The sequence below is a fragment of the Bos grunniens genome, chromosome 27 (assembly GCF_055505025.1).
Source record: "Bos grunniens cultivar Pamir isolate PY7600 chromosome 27, Bosgru_T2T1.0, whole genome shotgun sequence".
NCBI lineage: Eukaryota > Metazoa > Chordata > Mammalia > Artiodactyla > Bovidae > Bos > Bos grunniens.
The window spans coordinates 1,297,910-1,318,019 of record NC_141191.1 but is presented as its reverse complement, the minus strand read 5'-3'; the positions used below and the strand labels follow the sequence as shown (position 1 = coordinate 1,318,019).

At 39.2% G+C, this 20,110-nt stretch overlaps 1 protein-coding gene across 6 annotated transcripts in view; it reads right to left on the bottom strand.

Moving 5' to 3' along the window:
• LOC147343390 (ADAMTS-like protein 3) overlaps positions 1–20,110 on the bottom strand; it is a 66,722-nt gene that overhangs the window by 33,722 nt on the left and 12,890 nt on the right. For 4 of the 6 annotated variants that reach the window (XR_015156071.1, XM_086379870.1, XM_086379868.1 and 1 more), the window contains exons 2-3: positions 15,734–15,808; positions 7,018–7,175 (exon numbers count right to left, since the gene is read on the bottom strand). Coding sequence is in view for 4 of the 6 variants with exons in the window: in XM_086379870.1 (XP_086235996.1) it covers positions 7,018–7,038 (21 nt within the window). In the remaining 2 variants the exon portion in view is untranslated. Of the gene's footprint in view, positions 1–7,017; positions 7,176–8,558; positions 8,662–15,733; positions 15,809–20,110 lie in introns of all 6 variants that reach the window. The other 2 variants (XR_015156069.1, XM_086379871.1) reach the window with 1 other exon arrangement.

Below are 20,110 nucleotides of genomic sequence, written 5' to 3'. Positions count from 1 at the left end.
AGACATCACAGCAGGATCCTCTATGACCCACCTCCCAGAATATTGGAAATAAAAGCAAAAATAAACAAATGGGACCTAATTAAACTTAAAAGCTTCTGCACAACAAAGGAAACTATTAGCAAGCTGAAAAGGCAGCCTTCAGAATGGGAGAAAATAATAGCAAATGAAGCAACTGACAAACAACTAATCTCAAAAATACACAAGCAACTCCTACAGCTCAACTCCAGAAAAATAAATGACCCAATCAAAAAATGGGCCAAAGAACTAAATAGACATTTCTCCAAAGAAGACATACAGATGGCTAACAAATGCATGAAAAGATGCTCCACAGCGCTCATTATCAGAGAAATGCAAATCAAAACCACTATGAGGTACCATTTCACGCCAGTCAGAATGGCTGTGATCCAAAAGTCAACAAGCAATAAATGCCGGAGAGAGTGTGGAGAAAAGGGAACCCTCTTACACTGTTGGTGGGAATGCAAACTAGTACAGCCACTATGGAGAACAGTGTGGAGATTCCTTAAAAAACTGGAAATAGAACTGCCTTATGATCCAGCAATCCCACTGCTGGGCATACACACTGAGGAAACCAGAATTGAAAAAGACACATGTACCCCAATGTTCATTGCAGCACTGTTTATAATAGCCAGGACATGGAAGCAACCTAGATGCCCATCAGCAGATGAATGGATAAAAAAGCTGTGGTACATATACACAATGGAGTATTACTCAGCCATTAAAAAGAATACATTTGAATCAGTTCTAATGAGATGGATGAAACTGGAACCTATTATACAGAGTGAAGTAATCCAGAAAGAAAAACACCAATACAGTATACTAACGCATATATATGGAATTTAGAAAGATGGTAACAACAACCCTGTGTACGAGACAGCAAAAGAGACACAGATGTATAGATCAGTCTTATGGACTCTGTAGGAGAGGGAGAGGGTGGGGACATTTGGGAGAATGGCATTGAAACATGTGTAATATCATGTATGAAACGAGTCACCAGTCCAGGTTCGATGCATGATACTGGATGCTTGGGGCTGGTGCACTGGGACGACCCAGAGGGAGGGTATGGGGAGGGAGGAGGGAGGAGGGTTCAGGATGGGGAACACAGGTATACCTGTGGCAGATTCATTTCGATATTTGGCAAAACTAATACAATATTGTAAAGCTTAAAAATAAAATTAAAAAAAAAAAAGAAGTGAAGAGAGAGGCATGAACAGATTCTCTCTCATATCCCTTTCAAGGATCAGTCCTGCCCACATCTTCATTTTGGACTTCTAGCCTCCAAAACTGTGAGACCAATAAACATATTGTTTAAGCCACCCAGTTTACTGTTCTTTGTTACCGTAGGTTCAGGAAGTGAATGCATGCACCGACTCTGAAAACTGTTCTGCTGTGTTTTGAAACACCTGAGGACATGGGAATTTAGCCACCATCCACACCACACTGCAAGGCTAAAATCTTCTCTTTGAGAGAGAGGAAAACAGTTTCAAACCCTCTCATCCCTGGGAAAGTTAGATATGCTGCCATAACTCCCCAGAAAGAAAAAAGAGACCCTGTAAGTAGGAAACATACACAGTATCCAGAGCTGTGGTTGGAGGAAACCAGAGACAGAGGCTTGCCCAGCTGAAAACCAACATGAATGTACTTAGCACCACCGGGCTGAACAGTGAAACATGGTGAAATAAAAACATTTTTCATTTTACCACAATAAAAAACATTAAAAACAGAAATCAGAAAATATTTTTCTATAGAAATACAAAATATCCAAATAAAAGAAAGCAGATAGACAACTAACATAAAAAGGAAGTTTTCAGACTATTAGAAAAACTTTTTTTTTTCCCTTGAAGAGGGACATACTTTTTAAAGAGGGGAAAAGCCACCAGCAATCTTTATTAAAATAGTTAACCATGGAAACAGATACCTTTCTCAAAGCCACTTATGTTTATTTCACTAGATTATTCTCATACACATATACTGAAAGCAGATATTCACAAACATCTACTTACAGATACTTAGTAAATTCTTACTGAAAGGATAGCGCCTCAGGGTCCAACCAGCAAAGCACACAGCATCAGCTACAGGCTCGAGACTCTCTACTGCTACGTGGTGGCCACATACGCATATTGCAGAAGCAAAATAAGAATATCTCAGGGGCTTACACAAAAATACTGTGACTCAGTAACAGAGTGACAAGAGTCATCCACTAGAAATAGATCATTCAGGAAAATAAGGATACTTAGTGAGAAATCCACTGGGAAGAAGAAAAAGTGCACTTTTTAAAGAAAGGTCCAACCATGAAAATACAGCTTCTGAAAAAGTAGAAAAAAAGAAATTCCATCTCATTGGTGCAGTGAGTTGCCAGATTTCTGCATCAGCACAATAGCCACAAAATAATCCAGAATCTCATGGATGCCTTCATATTTTACTCACCACGTCAGAATGTAGTTGTTTTCAACCTTCCATTTATTAAAAGTCCATGTTGTTGCTGTTGTTCAGTTGCTAAGGTACGTCTGACACTTTGTGACTCAATGGAAGCAACGCAACAGGCTTCCTGGTCCTTCACTATCTCCTGGAGATAGCGGAGACGTCCATGAAATGAGGTCTAATCTAGGAACTGTATGCAAAGGGTGCCTTTGTATTTCAGTGCACCCAGGACTGAGCGAAATTATTAACAGCACTCTATGGGGTAGAGCTGATGGAGGTGATGGAATTCTAGCTGAGCTCTTTCAAATCCAAAAAGATGATGCAGTGAAAGTGCTGCACTCAATATGCCAGCAAATTTGGAAAACTCAGCAGTGGCCACAGGACTGGAAAAGGTCAGTTTTAATTCCAATCCCAAATAAAGGCAATGCCAAAGAATGTTCAAACTACCATACAATTGCGCTCATCTCACATACTAGCAAAGTAATGCTCAAAATTCTCCAAGCCAGGCTTCAACAGTATGTGAACCAAGAACTTTCAGATGTTCAAGATGGATTAGAAAAGGCAGAGGAATCAGAGATCAAATTGCCAACATCCATTGGATCATAGAAAAAAAGCAACCGAGTTCCAGAAAACATCTGCTTTATTGACTACACCAAAGCCTTTGACTGTGTGGATCACAATAAACTGTGGAAAATTCTTCAAGAGATGGGAATACCAGGCCACCTTACTTGACTCCTGAGGAATCTGCATGCAGGTCAAGAAGCAACAGTTAGAACCGGACATGGAACAACAGACTGGTTCCAATTTGGGAAAGGAATACATCAAGGCTGTATATTGTCACCCTGTTTATTCAACTTCCATGCAGAGTGCATCATGCGAAATTCTGGGCTGGATGAAGCACAAGCTGGAATTAAGATTGCTGGGAGAAATATCAATAACCTCAGATATGCAGATGACATCACCCTTATGGCAGAAAGTGAAGAGGAACTGAAGAGCCTCTTGATGAAAGTGAAAGAGGAAAGTGAAAAAGTTGGCTTAAAACTCAACATTCAAAAAACTAAGATCATGGCATTCACTCCCTTCACTTCACAGCAAATAGATGGAGAAACAGTGGAAACAGTGACAGACTTTATTTCCTTGGGTTCCAAAATCACTGCAGATGGTAACTGCAGCCATGAAATTAAAAGACGCTTTTGCTTCTTGGAAGAAAAGCTATGATCAACCTAGACAGCATATAAAAAGCAGAGACATTATTGCTGAGAAAGGTCCATGTATCCATAATTTATCCATTAGGCATGTATGGATGTGAGAGTTGGACCATGAAGAAAGCTGAGCGCCGAAGAATTGATGCTTTTGAACTGTGGTGTTGGAGAAGACTCTTGAGAACCACTTGGACTTCAAGATCAAACCAGTCAATCCTAAAGGAAATCAGTCCTGAATATTCACTGGAAGGACCGATGCTGAAGCTGAAACTCCAATACTTTGGTCACTGATGCAAAGAACCGACTCATTGGAAAAGATCCTGATGCTGGAAAAGACTGAAGGCAGGAAGAGAAGGGGACAGCAGAAGCTGAGGTGGTTGGATGGCAGAACTGACTCGATGGACATGAATTTGAGCAGACTCTGGGAATTGGTGATGGACAGGGAAGCCTGGCGTGCTGCAGTCCATTGGGTCACAAAGATTCGAACGTGACTGAGCAACTGATCTGATGAACTGAACTGTGGGGTAGAGCTGGTCTTCACATTCTCTCTCAGACTGAAGTCAGCTCTTCCTATTTTTTTTTTTTTTTTAAAGATCAGCTGTTCTTAGTTGATTGGAATGGAACGAGATACAGTGAAATACAAGGTTAACCATCATCAGAGACCTCACACCCATTCTTAACCTACCACTAGAAGGAGAGCCATCACTCGATTGCCTCATAGGCCAAGCAGAGATGAACAGAAGCAGAGTTCCCAGTCTTAGAAACAACACAGGCTGGGTAGTACTACAGTGCTCTGACCAGAAAAAAAGTAACCCATGGAAAAGGATACTTCCTAGAAACCCACAGAATTTGGACAAGCTTGTAAGTCAGGGAAAACCATCAGAATTATTCTTGCTTCATCACAGCATCTCTGATTTGCCAAATTCTCTCCCACCAAGTACACCACATTCATGAAAGAAAATGGTTTGGGCATGAAAGTGAGGCTTTATTTATGCATGAGTCAGACAGTTGTGTGTAACATCCTCTTTGATAAATAATATACTTTTTAAAAAAATACCTTTCTAGTCAAGAGAGATCAAAAGCTTTCCAGAAATTGAAGTTAAAACCCAGAATTGTTTATTAAATCTGAGAAAATTAGAACTCAAGAGACAGGAAAATAGAACACTGAGTACAAATTCATACAGTGGCAACATGCTGCTAAAATGAATTCTATTAAGAGGTGAATATATAATTTGGACATAAAGATGTAAAGTAATTTTTGAGTGTTGTCTTTCAGTTGCTAAGTTGTGTCTGGCTTTTTTGTGACCCCATGCCCTCTAGGCCCCTCTGTCTATGGGATTTCCCAGGCAAGAATACTGGAAAGGGTTGTCATTTCCTTCTCCAGGGGATCTTCCCAAGCCAGGGATCAAACCCACATCTCCTGCATTGGCAGGTGGATTTTTTTTTTTTTTTTAACTGCTGAGGCAACCAGGGGAAGCCCAATTTTAACTACACATATAATATATGACTGTATTTCTAAGAATTAAATTTTAGAATATTATAAGTAAAACTAAGATCACTCCCCCAAAGCACTGATACCCTCTAAAATAGCCACTATTTTCTCAGTGTTTTCAGTTTGGAATATATCCTCTCAAATCTTAAAAAAATGTATATACACACAGACATACACATATTCATATATGTACATGTGTGTATATACAGACACACTCGAAGTAAATAGTTTATGTATTTATGTGTGTTTATTCATGAGGTCAATAAACAACACATTTTCCATGTTAATACCTTCACCAAACAGTTCCATAAAATTTTAACCTTTGTGGCTATTTTTCTCATCCCATCACTGTACTAATGTTTCCTACTCGGTCAGAGGTCTCTAAATTGACTTGAAAGGAATACAGATCTTCTGAGTAGGGATGAAAAGAGAATTTTTTAAGAGGGTATGTTTGTGTTTGTGTGTGTGGGTTTTACTACTTTAGCATCAAATGGGAAAACCTTAAGAGAAGCAACGCAAGCCCAGAATTTATGTACAACAATGGGTAAGAGAGAATAGAAGGAAAGAGAAATGACAGTTAGGGCTTCCCCAGAAGACTTTCCCAATGCTGCTGTCAAGGAACAACATTGGGTTGATGCTTCAAGGGTCTGACACAAAAGTCACTTCAATGTCTGGGAATAGCAAGTGACATCCAGTAGTGGCAACTTAAACGTCTAAAAATGTCTATACCTTTAACGTCAGGATTACATGAGGGCCCGGTGTGGACCATGGCAAGTGAGGACGTGTGCCTTGTGGTGAAGGCAGCTGTTACCCAGCTGCAGCCAATTATCACCATGGCGGAATGCAAGCTGGTGGTCAGACCTTCCCATTTTTTAAGTGAAGCAGGAAAAAAAGAACACTGGTATTTTAATATAAAAATCTCTTGATTTTTTTAAATGTTGACAATTTAAAACTCAAAGTTTCAAAACAACAACTCCACCCAGACTGACACTTGGCTGGTCACACTGGAGGCTGACTTTGCAAACAGGACAGCAGTTTGCAACTCTCCTCCAACTCCAAATGTCTTTCTCTGCTGGCACAACCAATACTTTGATGAAACTTTGACAAGTCAACATAGAACAGTTCTTAAGAAGGCACTGGGTCTTCTCACAGGTAAATATATTCCTGGCAATTGGAGCGCTTGTGTTTCTTCCCTTTCCATTTTGAATGAGTTTCCCAAAAGGGATAGATAGGACAAAACCATCCTCTGAAACACCCCTTTCTGCATGTCTTAGGTATTTTTGGTTGTATCAGAAGAATTTCAGATTGTGTCACCTTGGAAATACATTGGCCACTGCATTTCATGTCCTCTGAGTAAAAGAAGATCCCCAGATTTACCCAAGAGAGGGGACACAGAGCCCTGGTCACAGGAAAGAAGAGTACTTATGAGGGGACCTCGTGACAGCCAGACAAGTGCTCATGATGAGACATTACTGAGGAAACAGGAAAGGAAGGTAAGGGAGGGGCCTCTGTCTTCTCTGCTCTGCTTTGCAAGGAGAGCAACAGAAGAGTCGTGGTTTAAGACATGGAGCATTTAACCACAGACCATTCTCACTGAACTCCATCGAGAGGTTTAAAACTGAACACAGCAACCAGAGACTACAAATTCAAAACAATCATTCTCCTGTAAGAGTGAAGTTTGTTTCTTAACTATTGTGGTTGAGGAACAGAACCTTGAGAGAGTTGAATGATTTTTAAGAACTGACTGTCAAGGTGAAAATATTAATGACATATGCCCTGTATAATAACAGTCATTGGCTGCCAACCAAACAAACGTGTTCTTTTTCAAATTCAAGATGTGCTGGGCCCCTGATGCATGACATTTTATGAAGAGACTCGTCCTACCTTGAAGATGAAATCAGCCATCAGACGTCCTGGAATCTTAAAGGTTTGCCTCTCTGAGCCCTTCTGAAATTCCACTGTTGTGTTTTCTACAACAAAAACTCCAGGGCTCTTAAAGTTGTGCTCTCCTTTGCTTCCTTGAAGTGTTTTTGATTCAATAACTACAATTTAAAAATAAAGTTTTAATGAAAGTATCTTAAAAAAATTTCATTTCAAAAGATATTTTAGTACATGTAATTGCATCTGATATCAACACAACGTCAATACATCCACTCAGTTTACAAACACTGATTCGAATTGGTGACACAAATATATAAGCATTTAGTGTGTGCGTGCTAAGTTGCTTCAGTCATGTCCGACTCTGTGCGGCTCTGTGGACTGTGGCCCACTAGGCTCCTCTGTCCATGGGATTCTCCAGGCAAGAATACTGAAGTGAGTTGCCATGCCCTCCTCCAGGGGATCTTTTTAGCTGTCTATAAAAAGGAGCAAACAAGATTGCTAGGTCCAGTAAGGTCTACTTAACTCTTTGGAGTTATAAGAGCAAGAAGAAAACTTCTCTCTATATTTTTTCATGATGTAGTTATTACTTAAAGGTATGTTACTAATTTTCTCACCCCTTCAGATCATAGGCCTAGACTTGACTAAACTACAATAAAATTTGAATTTGTTTTAAGATTATTTTTTTATTTTGAACTACTTATAGATTCACAGGAAGTTGCAAAAGTAGTGAAGAGGTCCTGTATACCATTCATTCGGTTTTACTCAATGGAATGATTACATCTTATCCAATGATAATACAATATAAAAACTAGGAAATAGACATCAGTACAATGTGTGCCTATAGTCCTGTGCTATTTTGTCACACATCACCACAACCAAACACAGAACTACGACATCACTACGAAGATCTCTCTCATGTGTCACCTCTGTAGTCACAGTGGCTTTTTTTCTTTTTTTTTTTTTTTTTTGCCGATTTCTCTCTGCCACTGGAGCAGCTGCAGGAATTCAAGCGCCCTGGACAGACTGTGTAACAGGCATTAGGAGACATCCCTGATTATCCCTGACAGGCAGGCTGGGAGCTTTTCTGGGAAAATTCAAAGACTGGACAAGGGCCCCTTGATCTGTAGGAGTCATTACTCTCAGGCACACAAAACCCCAACCACTTTGGCCCTAATCTCTGTGACCGCAGTAGATTTTTGGAAAGTGTGAGATTAAATTCATTTCCTAGTTCCAATGAAGATATAAAACTGAATGCTATAAAGCGAGTTGTCAGTAAAAATGAGATGGGAAACTAGAAATGTAAGAGGGCCCTACACTGGATGAATTAGACCTTGAAATTAAAGGAGAAAAAAATTATGAGCATTCAGGTAATATCAAAACATGAAATGAAATTGGGCAAAATCCACTGCTGCAAAGAAGAAGACATAAAAAACACCAAGTTTCTAGACAGAGATTGAGCCTGAAGTGACTTGATTAAATTTAAATAGTGTCCAATGGATTCAGTGGCTGTGTTGGGGCAGTGATTGTTTTACCACTGAGCTGACCTTCTGCATCACAGCTTGCTGCATCTGGCTGCTTGCTCCATCTGGCTGCAGAGTTATGGCAGCGGTGGCGAGGGGTGGGAGAATCAGAATCTGGAAAGGCGATCTAGGGGGAAGGGAAGACCAACATGACATCTATCTTCTGAACCATTTCTGTTCATTTGGCTTTCCTTGTTTTTAATGTTTATTTTAGCATATTCAAAAGCAGAGACATTACTTTGCCAACAACGGTTCATCTAGTCAAGGCTATGGTTTTTCCTGTGGTCATGTATGGATGTGAGAGTTGGACTGTGAAGAAGGTTGAGCGCCGAAGAATTGATGCTTTTGAACTGTGGCGTTGGAAAAGACTCTTGAGAGTCCCTTGGACTGCAAGGAGATCCAGCCAGTCCATTCTGAAGGAGATAAGCCCTGGGATTTCTTTGGAAGGAATAATGCTAAAGCTGAAACTCCAGTACTTTGGCCACCTCATGCGAAGAGTTGACTCATTGGAAAAGACTCTGATGCTGGGAGGGATTAGGGGCAAGAGGAGAAGGGGACGACAGAGGATGAGATGGCTGGATGGCATCACTGACTCGATGGACGTGAGTCTGAGTGAACTCCGGGAGTTGGTGATGGACAGGGAGGCCTGGCGTGCTGTGATTCATGGGGTCGCAAAGAGTCGGACACGACTAAACGACTGATCTGATCTGATCTGAATGTTTATTTAATTATCTACTTGGGCTTCCCACATGGTGCTAGTGGTAAAGAACGTGCCTGCCAACACAGGAGATAAAAGAGACTTGGGCTTGACCTGATCCTTGGGTTGGGAAGATCCCCTAGAGGAGAGCACAGTAACCCACTCCAGTATTCTTGTCTGGAGAATCCAATGGACAGAAGAGCATAGGGTTACAGAGTTGGACATGACTGAAGTGACTTAGCACACATGCATGCAAGTATCTACTGCATTTTCTGCCTCCTTTAATTATTTTTTTCATGGCATTTTGTGCTTCTTTTGTTTTCATTTATTTTTAGGCCATGTTATACAGCATATGGGACTTTAGTTCCCCAACCAGGGACTGAACCCATGGTCCCTGCATTGGTAATGCTGAGTCTTAACCACCAGACCACCAGGGAAGTCCCTAATGTTTTGGTTTTTGATTCTGAGTCCATTCTGTTAACTTCAATGGTGTCCAAGATCTTTAGTGATGAAGATGTGAGAATACAAGGTGCATACCCAGTTTTCAAGTGCATATGAATTACCCAAACTACTCTCCTCCACTTCTCATAAAATATCTTTATTCCAATTATTTCAAAAGGTTTCCCACTCTCTGGGTCACAAACCCTGGCTGCATACACAGGAGGTCAAAAGCAGATGCCCCAACCTCAACTGCATGACTTGATTCAGAAATGGGTGGTCCATAAAGCTAAGGGAAGTGCTCTGATGAAGCCACCTTTTGATGGCTTGTGGATCCCAACACTGCTGACACTTCAGATTAACAAGGCCACTGTGATGAATTCACAGTGAAGCAGAGGCCAGTGCTGTTCTTTAGGAGTCGCCATTTTTATTGGGATAAACTTGCTTCTCCTTAGTGCCTATGCCTCTTAAAAGTAATTGGCAGAAAAGGGGTTTTTGAAAATCAACAATTCAGACAATGTGTTGATTTATGGATATGTTTTTTAAGTTGTTATTATTTATTCATTTATTTAAATTGGCAGATAATGACAATATTGTGATGATTTTTGCCATACATCAACATGAATCGGCCATAGGTAAATACGTGTCCCCGCATCCTGAATCACCCCCCACCTCCTCCCCACCCCATCCCTCCAGGCTGTCCCAGAGTGCCCTGGGTGCGCTGCTTCATGTATCAAACCCACATTTGTCATCCATCCTACGTATAGTACTGTACAGGTTTCAGTGCTATTTTTTCAAATTAAGGTCCAACACCCAGTGTATGTGCTGCAGGCTTACATTGTGATGTGCAATCCACAGATCATGAGAACTGCACTCACAGCCTTTCGATCCTCAGAGCTCTCAAGGACCTTCTATTCCTACAGTAGGACAGCTATTGCTGGGTAAAGACCCCAGGAAACGTATAAATGCTCCCACACTGCGAAAGGCAGAGGATGACAGCCTCTTTTCTTGCTGCCACAGCTGCCTTCTTTCTCCTCTTCAGGCTTAAATGACTGAGGTTGCAAAGAAGAGTCAAGGAAGAGATGCTACGCATAGTCAAATAGATGAAAGAGAAATATCCTATGATATTGCTTACATGGAATCTTAAAGAAAAATACAAACAAGCTTTGGCATTAGTTAGCTGGCTTAACAAAGAAATATATTGGAAATCCCTTTATCCTCTGCTGCTTAATCTGAAGAATGAAGTTAGTGTTGTTGCAAGAATAAATAAAATCGCATACCAGGAAAAAAAAAAAGAGGATCAGAAACCAAGACGCTCTTTTATCCCCAAATCTTCACAACTCAAGTCTACAATAGTACCTTTACATATTTTGATCCATATTAGTTATTTTTTAAAAGAAATGACTAGAAAGATGATGAATGCTCCTAACTGCTTCTAGCTGAAAGGATTGCCCTGAGAAGTATCAGTCTAGGCTTCTTTCAAAAGAGACAGGGTCATGCTAATTATCCCAAGAGGTCTCAAATTCTAAGAAGGCCACAAAGTATTGTTAGGTAAGCATGTAATGAGCATTTAGCATGGCTGCCTTGGTTATAAATACATCAAACTTATCCTTCGAGTTGTATTTTATAGTGTATGCACACTTTGCTCAGCATCCATTTCCTTTGATGAGTCATTATGCTCATGCTTATATTTATACGTCTCTATACAGTGAGTCCCCTAAATATAAACCTTCAAGTGGCAAACTTTCAGAGATCAGAATGTGTGTTCGCATGTCCAATCACTAAGTTAGTTCACATGTCTGGTGTACATTGTCACATGTCTGCATCCTCTACAAGTGATCGTGCTGTGTGCAAGTACAGTAGTACAGCATCTTTATTTCAAGCCCAGGATGTCCAGAAGCAAGCATAAAATAGCAGTGATGTAGCTGGTACAGTAGTCAATTGTGTTAATTGGGTACCTAGGGTAACTTTGTTGGACTTACAAACAAATTGGACTTACAAAACACTCTTCGGATGGAACTGGTTTGTATGTAAGGACTTTACTGTATATGGTCATCAGACAGCATTTAGAGGGCCAAAACAAACAAACAAAAAAAAACAATTCTTACAATCAATAATGGAGGTTTTCCATTTATGGTATCTTGCCTTCTCCAATTTATTGCCAGTCAACATATTTCATGTTGAAGTTTTGCTTCAATAAAATCTCTTTTGCAGTAACCCTCTTATTATTTCCATTTTTGAAATTTTAGGGAAATCTGGAGCTGTGTGCTTGATATAATACTGAGGCCAAGCTTGCAAAAGGACTGGAAATTCAAGCTCTAATCGCCTCGAGGCAATATGCAATAGGGGTATTCTGTAATTAAATTCCCCAGCAAAGAGACTAACATTATGTTACTGAGTGTCCTCAGGTTTTAATGATGTAGCCTTTTGGAGTGTAGGACTTAATACGGATCTTAAAAAGAATGATTTATTACTGCAAAGTCAGCTTAATTTCAGGACTATATCTTTGGAACAAAATTAAGAAAACATTTGTACAAATCAAGAAAATAAAGCCACATCTATATTAAGATGTTAAGAAATGCTAACTAATTCCTTTGTAAATGAAGCCAGTTCATTCTCTTCACTGGCAGAGATAGGTAACTTTCAGAGACACTTCTGAGCCAGTTTTGAGAATGTTTAGAAGGAGAAATACTCCAAGCAAGAGATCTTATCACCTTTGGAGAAATGGGAATATTTTTGAGCTCTGTTCTTGGGACAGTGCCAGTCTTTAGTACTAAAGTTATATTTAATATGTCAGAACAGGTATGTATGTAAATGAGTATTTTACCTCAAAGTATTCATCTTTACTAAACCTGTTTGCTGCTGCTGCTGCTAAGTCGCTTCAGTCATGTCCGACTCTGTGCGACCCCATGGACGGCAGCCCACCAGGTTCCACCGTCCCTGGGATTCTCCAGGCAAGAACACTGGAGTGGGTTGCCATTTCCCTCTCCAATGCATGAAAGTGAAAAGTTAAAGTGAAGTCGCTCGGTCGTGTCAGACTCTTAGTGACCCCATGGACTGCAGCCCACCAAGCTCCTCCATCCATGGGATTTTCTGGGCAAGAGTACTGGAGTGGGGTGCCATTGCCTGTTTACTGCCTACTTATTCTGCTTTTTGAGCTTATTAAGCTCTCTTTAGAGCTGAATTTTAAAGAACTGTCTTTAGTATCATGAGAAAATCAGGCCCGGTCATTGCATATTTTTATTTTCTAAAATATCCTTTTGATATGCTATAAAATTCACATGCCATAAAATTCACTCATTTAAAATATAGTTTTGTGGTTTCAGTATATTCACAGAATTGTGCAACCATCACCACAATCTAGGTTTAGAACATTTTTGTCACCACTCCTCCAAAGAAACCCCATATCCATTAACAGTCAGTCCTCAGACCTGCAGCCAACCCAACTCAGCCTCGCCCTATGCGAGTGCAACCAACTTTATGTCTCCTTAGATTTGCTTACACTGGACACTTTATATAAAGACAATCAAATATTAATAACATGTGGCCTTTTTGTGACTGATTTCTTTCACTTAGCACAATGTTTTCAAAGATCGTATCTATTGTAGCAAGCTTCTCAGGTGGTGCTAGTCATAAAGAACCTGCCTGCCAATGCAGGAGATATAAGAGACTTGGGTTCCATTTTTAAGTAGGGAAGATCCCCTGGAGTAGGAAATGGTAGCCCACTCCAGTATTCTTGCCTGGAGAATCGCATGCACAGAGGAGCCTGGCGGGCTACATTCCACAGGGTCAAAAAGAATCAGACATGACTGAGCACAGAGACATCTATTGTAGCACATGTCAGGGACTTCACTCTTTGTTGGATTCAAATAATATTCCACATATGCCACATTTTATTTACCCATTCATCTGTTAATGGACATTTGAGCTGTTTCTACATCTTAGCTATTATGAATTATACTGCTATGAATATTCAGTACTTCATAGTTTTGAACCAAAATGTTATTTTACAATGTGATCATTCAAATCATTCACAGAATTTGGATCTAAATGATTTTCACCTGTTTTCAAACATCAAGTTGGCATTGACAAGGATGAAGATTTATTCCCATCGAGTTGTGGGCTGGGACTCCCCTGGTGGCCCAGAGGCTAAGACTCTGTGCTCCCAATTCAGGGGCCCAGGTTCCATCCCTGGTCAGGGAACTAGATCCCACAGGCCAAAACTAAAGATCCTACATGCCACAACTAGGACCTGGCACAGCCAAATAAATAAATTTTAAAAAAGAAATAGCTCTTGTGGGCTTTAAGCCATTTTAAGAAGAAGCCTTAAAAAATCTTTTGATGCATCATTCTAGAGAAAGCCTTGAGTGAACTGACCGCTATATGGTTGTAAACATTTTAATATTTTAAATAGATCAGTCACACTCTTTTAGTCATAATTCATAAAATAAAGTAGTGTTAAAAAAAAAAGACTTTCCAATAATGGCTCACTCTCACTGTCCTAAATACATTCTCTTCCTTCCCTAATTTAGGCCATAATGTACTATGGAATTTCTTTTCTTTTTTTTTTTAAGATTTTTAGTCTATATCGTTAGTGACAAACACATTTTGATATAAACATTCCTCAAAGGACATTGCTGGTTAGAATATCAGTACTGAATCTAAAGTATACAAACACATAAACACACATGCACATACACACTTGAAAGCTACAGAAAATGTACGACACTTGTGGCCCTGAGAAATTCTTACAACTTGAAAATCTAAGATGGTGGCTCAGGAGAAACAAAAAGGCAAAATATGCACATTTTTAATCCAGTGGACCTTGATTTGTGTTGTTTTAAAATAGTTATATTTATAACTCCTTAGTGTTTTATACTTTCTACAGAAAGATAGAGTTGAACACAGTAAGCTTCTTCAAGGCTAGGGACCCAGTCTGGGCAGAGACTCAACTTCCCCAGAAAAAGACTAAGAAAGTCCATCGCATGGCCACAGGAAACCCTGGGAGAGAAATATACAAACTTCTTTAGTCTCAGTTTCTTTGGGTCCTAAGAGACCAGAAAGGGCTTCCCTCATAGCTCAGTTGGTAAATCATCTGCCTGCAATGCAAGAGACCCGGGTTTGATTTCTGGGTGGGGAAGATCCCCTGGAGAAGGAAATGGCAACCCACTCCAGTATTCCTGCCTGGAGAATCCAATGGACAGAGGAGCCTGGCAGGCTACAGTCCATGGGGTCACAAGAGTCAGACACAGCTTAGCAACTAAAGGACCACTGAGAGACCAGAAAAGCTAAGACAGAGGAGATACCATGTAACTTTGACTAAAGAAACATACAATCCCAACCCTTTGTTGTTTCAAACTCTTAGGATTCTGGGAAACCAGTGTTTACTTTCAGTGCCCCCTAGATCTAGGCTGTGATGTGCTATCAACAGAGTTTGTACTTGTCAGCTGTATTCACTGATGCAGCTTTGTTGTTTAAATTTTGTTTTGCTATCTTTTATCCCAAACTGTTGAGATCTCCAGAAGACTCTTGAATCTAAGTTTACTCTCCACATAAAAAAATAGTTCATTTCACATATAACTTGATTTCCTCTCCTGTGAGGGGATTAATGCCAAACTGGTATACTTCCCACTAGGACATGAGAACTAAAAAAATCAGGATCATATATCATTCCCTAGAGATATAGACTATTTCAGTGGGTCTGCTCAGTTGTGTCTGACTCTTGTGCAACCCCATGGACTGTAGCCCACCAGGCTCCTCTGTCCACGGGATTTCTCTGGCAAAAATATTGGAATGGATTGCCATTCCCTTCTCCAGGGGATATTCCTGACCCAGGGATCAAACCCACGTCTCCTGAGGCTCCTGCATTGGCAGGCGGATTCTTTACCACTGATCCACCTGGGAAGACCTAGACTACTTCAAAGTGATAAGCAAAACCATTAAGATGTTGACCTACTCATTAATACAAAGAAGAGTGTATACACACGTACACACACACATACATTTTCTTTAGTAAATAAGCTTTCAGAAAAGAAGAAAAATGTTAAGATTACATCTTGCTTACAGAGATGTGCAGGTGCTTTCACTGTAATTCTCACACTTCAACTTCCCAAAGGAACAGCAATTATATTTTCTTCCCCTATGAAAGAACACAAGACAAATGTAATAAAACTTCTGCACTAAAGCCCCATTGAAATAAGCCACTCAATCAAAACTAAGGGCATGTATAAAGTGTTCTTAATTGTATTTCATTTCCATCTTCAGTCAGGAAGCCTTCAAAAAACGGTCATTGTGTCAAGGCATATTAATATACTCACATAATTTCATTTAAATACTGGGTTGGCCAAAACATTCATTTTTCTCTGTAAGATGGCTCTAATAGTCCTTAGTTGTCTTTAATTTCATTAGGAACACTTTTGTTAGACTGTATTAAGACAGCTGTCATATCAGTGTGCATTAAAAAAAAATAACCAAAATTGGTGAATTTTTGTGTAGCCATGTTAATAATAAAAAATGGAAGAAAAAAGGCAACATTTTCAGCATATCATGCTTTATATATTTTATTATTTCAAGAAAGGTAAAAATGCAACTGAGAAGCAAAACAAGATTTGTGCAGTGTATGGAGAAGGTGCTGTGATTAATTGAATGTGTCAAAAGTGGTTTGTGAAGTTTTGTGCTCGAATTTCTAGCTGGACAATGTTCCGTGATCCAGTAGATCAGTTAGTTGATAGCAATCAAATCGAGATATTGAGAACAATCTATGTTATACCATACAGAGATAACCAACATACTCCAGTATCCAAACCAGCTTAGTTATGTTAATCATTTTGATGTTTGGGTTCCACATAAGTTAAGCAAAAAGAATCTTCTTGTCTCTGCATATGATTCTCTTCTTAAATGTAACAAAAATCCCATTTTAAAAAACAAATTGTGACAGGTGATATAAAGGGGATGCTGTACAATAATGTGGAACAGAAGAGATCATGCGGCAAGGGAAAAGAACCCATTAACAACACCAAAGACCGGTCTTCAGCCAAAGAAGGCGATATTGGGTGATATGGTGGAATGGGAAGGGAGTCCTCTATAATAAGCTTCTTTCAGAAAACCAAATGATTAATTCCAACAAGGCTCCCAATTAGACCAACTGAAGACAACACTCGATGAAAAGTGTCCTGAATTAGTCAACAGAAAACACACAATCTTCCATCAGGATAATGCAAGATTGCATGTTTGATGACTAAGGCAAAAACTGTTATATCTTGGCTGGGAAGTTCTGACTCATCTGCCATGTTCACCAGACACTGCTGCTTCAGATGTCCTTTCAATTTGGTCTTTACAATGTTTGCTTCAGGGAAAAATTTTCAATTCCTTGGAAGACTGTAAAAAGCACCTAGAACAGTTCTCTGCTCAAAAAGATTAAAAGTTTTGAGAATATGGGATTATGAAGTTGCCTGGAAAATGGAAGAAGGTAATGGAACAAAATGGTAACTACATTATTAAATAAACTTCCTGGTGAAAATGAGAAATGTGTCTTTTACTTTAAAAATACTGAAGAAATTCTTTGGCCAAACTATTTTTTTTAATATTAAAGAAAAATTTAAATAAATGCACTGATCAACTTGAGTGAGTCTACAAACGAGGGTCCTAAGGTCATACTCATTCATTTGAGGCTGCTTGTGCCCTACAAAGGCAGAGGTGAGTAACTGTAACAAAGACAATACAGCTCACAAGACATCTCTGGCCCCTGTAGATTTCTTTTTCATGCTGTTACACGTTCTGAAATAAATTTTCATGACCACATAATAATCCAGGGGTATCTGAAATTCTATCCCCCTGTCTATTTGATCAAGTTTATGACTAAATGATATTAGTACATCATCAACAATATGAATTACTTCAAGCAGATGTTGTGTTTTGTTTGTTTGTTTAACTTACAGAGAATTTTTTATAGTCTCTGGGTGAAGTTGTTGAATCAAAGGATGTCACTATGTTTATTGATTTGTTTATAAGTTTTATTAAATAAAAATACTTATTTACTATTAAAATTCAAAAAGCATTCCAGACAAAATAAAGCTATTTCCAATCCAACTGCCCAGACATCATCACTTCTAGCACTGTGATAAATATCCTTTCCTGATTTTATATTTGTTTGTTTTTGAAACACATACATGTAAAAAAAAATGAACACTATTTAAATGTTCACTATTTTGGGGGGAGTTGGATAAACAGTGATACATCCAGGCTAAGGATCTTTCCAATCCAGGGATTCAGCCTGTGTCTCTTGCATCTCCTGCACTGACAGGTGAGTTTTTACCACTAGCATCACCTAGGAAGCCCTGAAGGAATACTCTACAACTGATAATAGTAACAATAGGAGGCCACAGTACTTGACAGGAAAAGACTGCTAACATATATACTGATTGATGAAAAAAGCAAGTTAATATATGTTTTCACCCAGTGTTAGATAAGTACAATCCTTTGTTTTACTGGTAGCTGGATCACTTGTGAATGTATCCTCAAGCAGCATATTGCTTACTTTTGCTTGTTTGGGACCTTGGTTAAAACAGAGACTACTGAGAGGGTAACAGGCAGGAAGGCCAGGGGTCTCCAAACGGAGGAAATGGCCTGCAAGCGTCAGACATTTTTATCTCTCTTAAGTAGCAGGAGGAAACAAACTAGCGATATTTCTTTTCTTCTCTATACCAATTTAAAAGGAGGTTTCTCTTAAAATACTGTGTTGCCATAATGACACCTGGTTTCACCTGAAGTTAACTATTCTCAAACCTAGAGATAACCAATGCCTTTTTCTTATGGAAATGTTGTCTTAAGCTATGCTAATGTGCTATGCATTTACCCCAAACGGTCTTCAAGCTGGTTCTGCTTCATGGCTCAGAATCTACCTGACAAACCAGTATGTTATACTCAGATATTGTTCCCCTAATCTATATAAATGAAACTATTTGTATGGTAATCTGTCCTTCTACAAGATTCAAGTTAATCATTTTATGGCCCAGGATGAACCATTTGGTGCCAAGATTATCCCAAAATGCATCTTATGGGTGAGGGGCCTGGTGCCATTCTGAGTTTTAAGACATTCCTTTCTTTCATTAACAGACTGCTAGTGACTATATAACATCCAGCTGAAGACTAGCAGGGGGGTACTCTTTCTGCCCTCTTCTGATGCCTATGTCAGAAGCTTTCTCTATCTCCTTTATACTTTAATAAAACTTTATTACACAAAATCTCTGAGCAGTCAAGCCTCATCTCTGGCCCCGGATTGAATTCTTCTCCTCTGGGGGCCAAGAATCCCGGGGTCTTTTCGTTCAACAACAACCTTTCTCTACATACGTATGTGTATATTCTTATGTGACTTGCTTTTCTTTGAACAATGCTGTTTATCTGAAATAAAATCATGTTGATGAGCCAAATTGTCCTTCATTCATTTTCACAACTGTACACAACATAATAGTTAAATTAAACATCTTTGAATCTCCTTTTTCCAGGAAAAGAAAAAAGAAAATTAAAAAATAATTATATGGCCAAATATTTCTTGAATATGATGTCAAAACCACAGGTAACAAATGAAAAACACAAACTGGACTCCATCAAAATTAAACTTTTCCACGTCAAAGAGTACTATCAATAGAGTGAAAAGCCAAGGCATGCAGTGGGAGAATATATCTGTAAATCACATACCAAATAAGGGGTTAATATTCAGAACAGATACAGAATTTCTACAACCCAACAATAACGACAAAAAAAATCACCCCAATTCAAAAAGTGGGCAAGGACTTGAATAGACATTTTTCCAAAGAGGATATACAAATGTCAATAAGCACAAAGAAACAGGCTTAACATTACTAATCATTAGGGAAATGCAAATCAAACCCACAAGGAGATATCACTTCACACTTATTAGGATGGCCATTATTAAAAACAAACAAACAAAAAAATAACAAGTGTTGGTCAGGATGTGAAGATATTAGAACCCTTGGGAACAGCTGATGGAAATATAAAATAATTTTTTCAATCACTATGGAAAACAGTTACTCAAAACATTAAATATAGAGTTACAACATGATTCAGCAATTCCACTTCTGGGTATACCCCAAAGAACTGAAATCAGGGACTCACACAGATATTTGCACATGCATATTCACAGCAGCATTATTTCAGCCAAAGATGAAATCAACCTAAGTGTCCATTCACTGATGAGTGGGAAGCTATCACGTGGTAAATATATACAATGGGATATTTTTCAGCCTTAAAAAGTAAGGAGATTCTAGGACTTCTCTGATGGTCCACTGGTTAAAAATCTGCCTTACAATGCAGGGGACACAGATTCAGTCCCTGGTGGGGGAACTAAGATCCCACATGCCGCAAGTCAGCTAAATCAGCACACTACAACTACTGAGTCCATGTGCTCCAGGGCTGGTGTGCC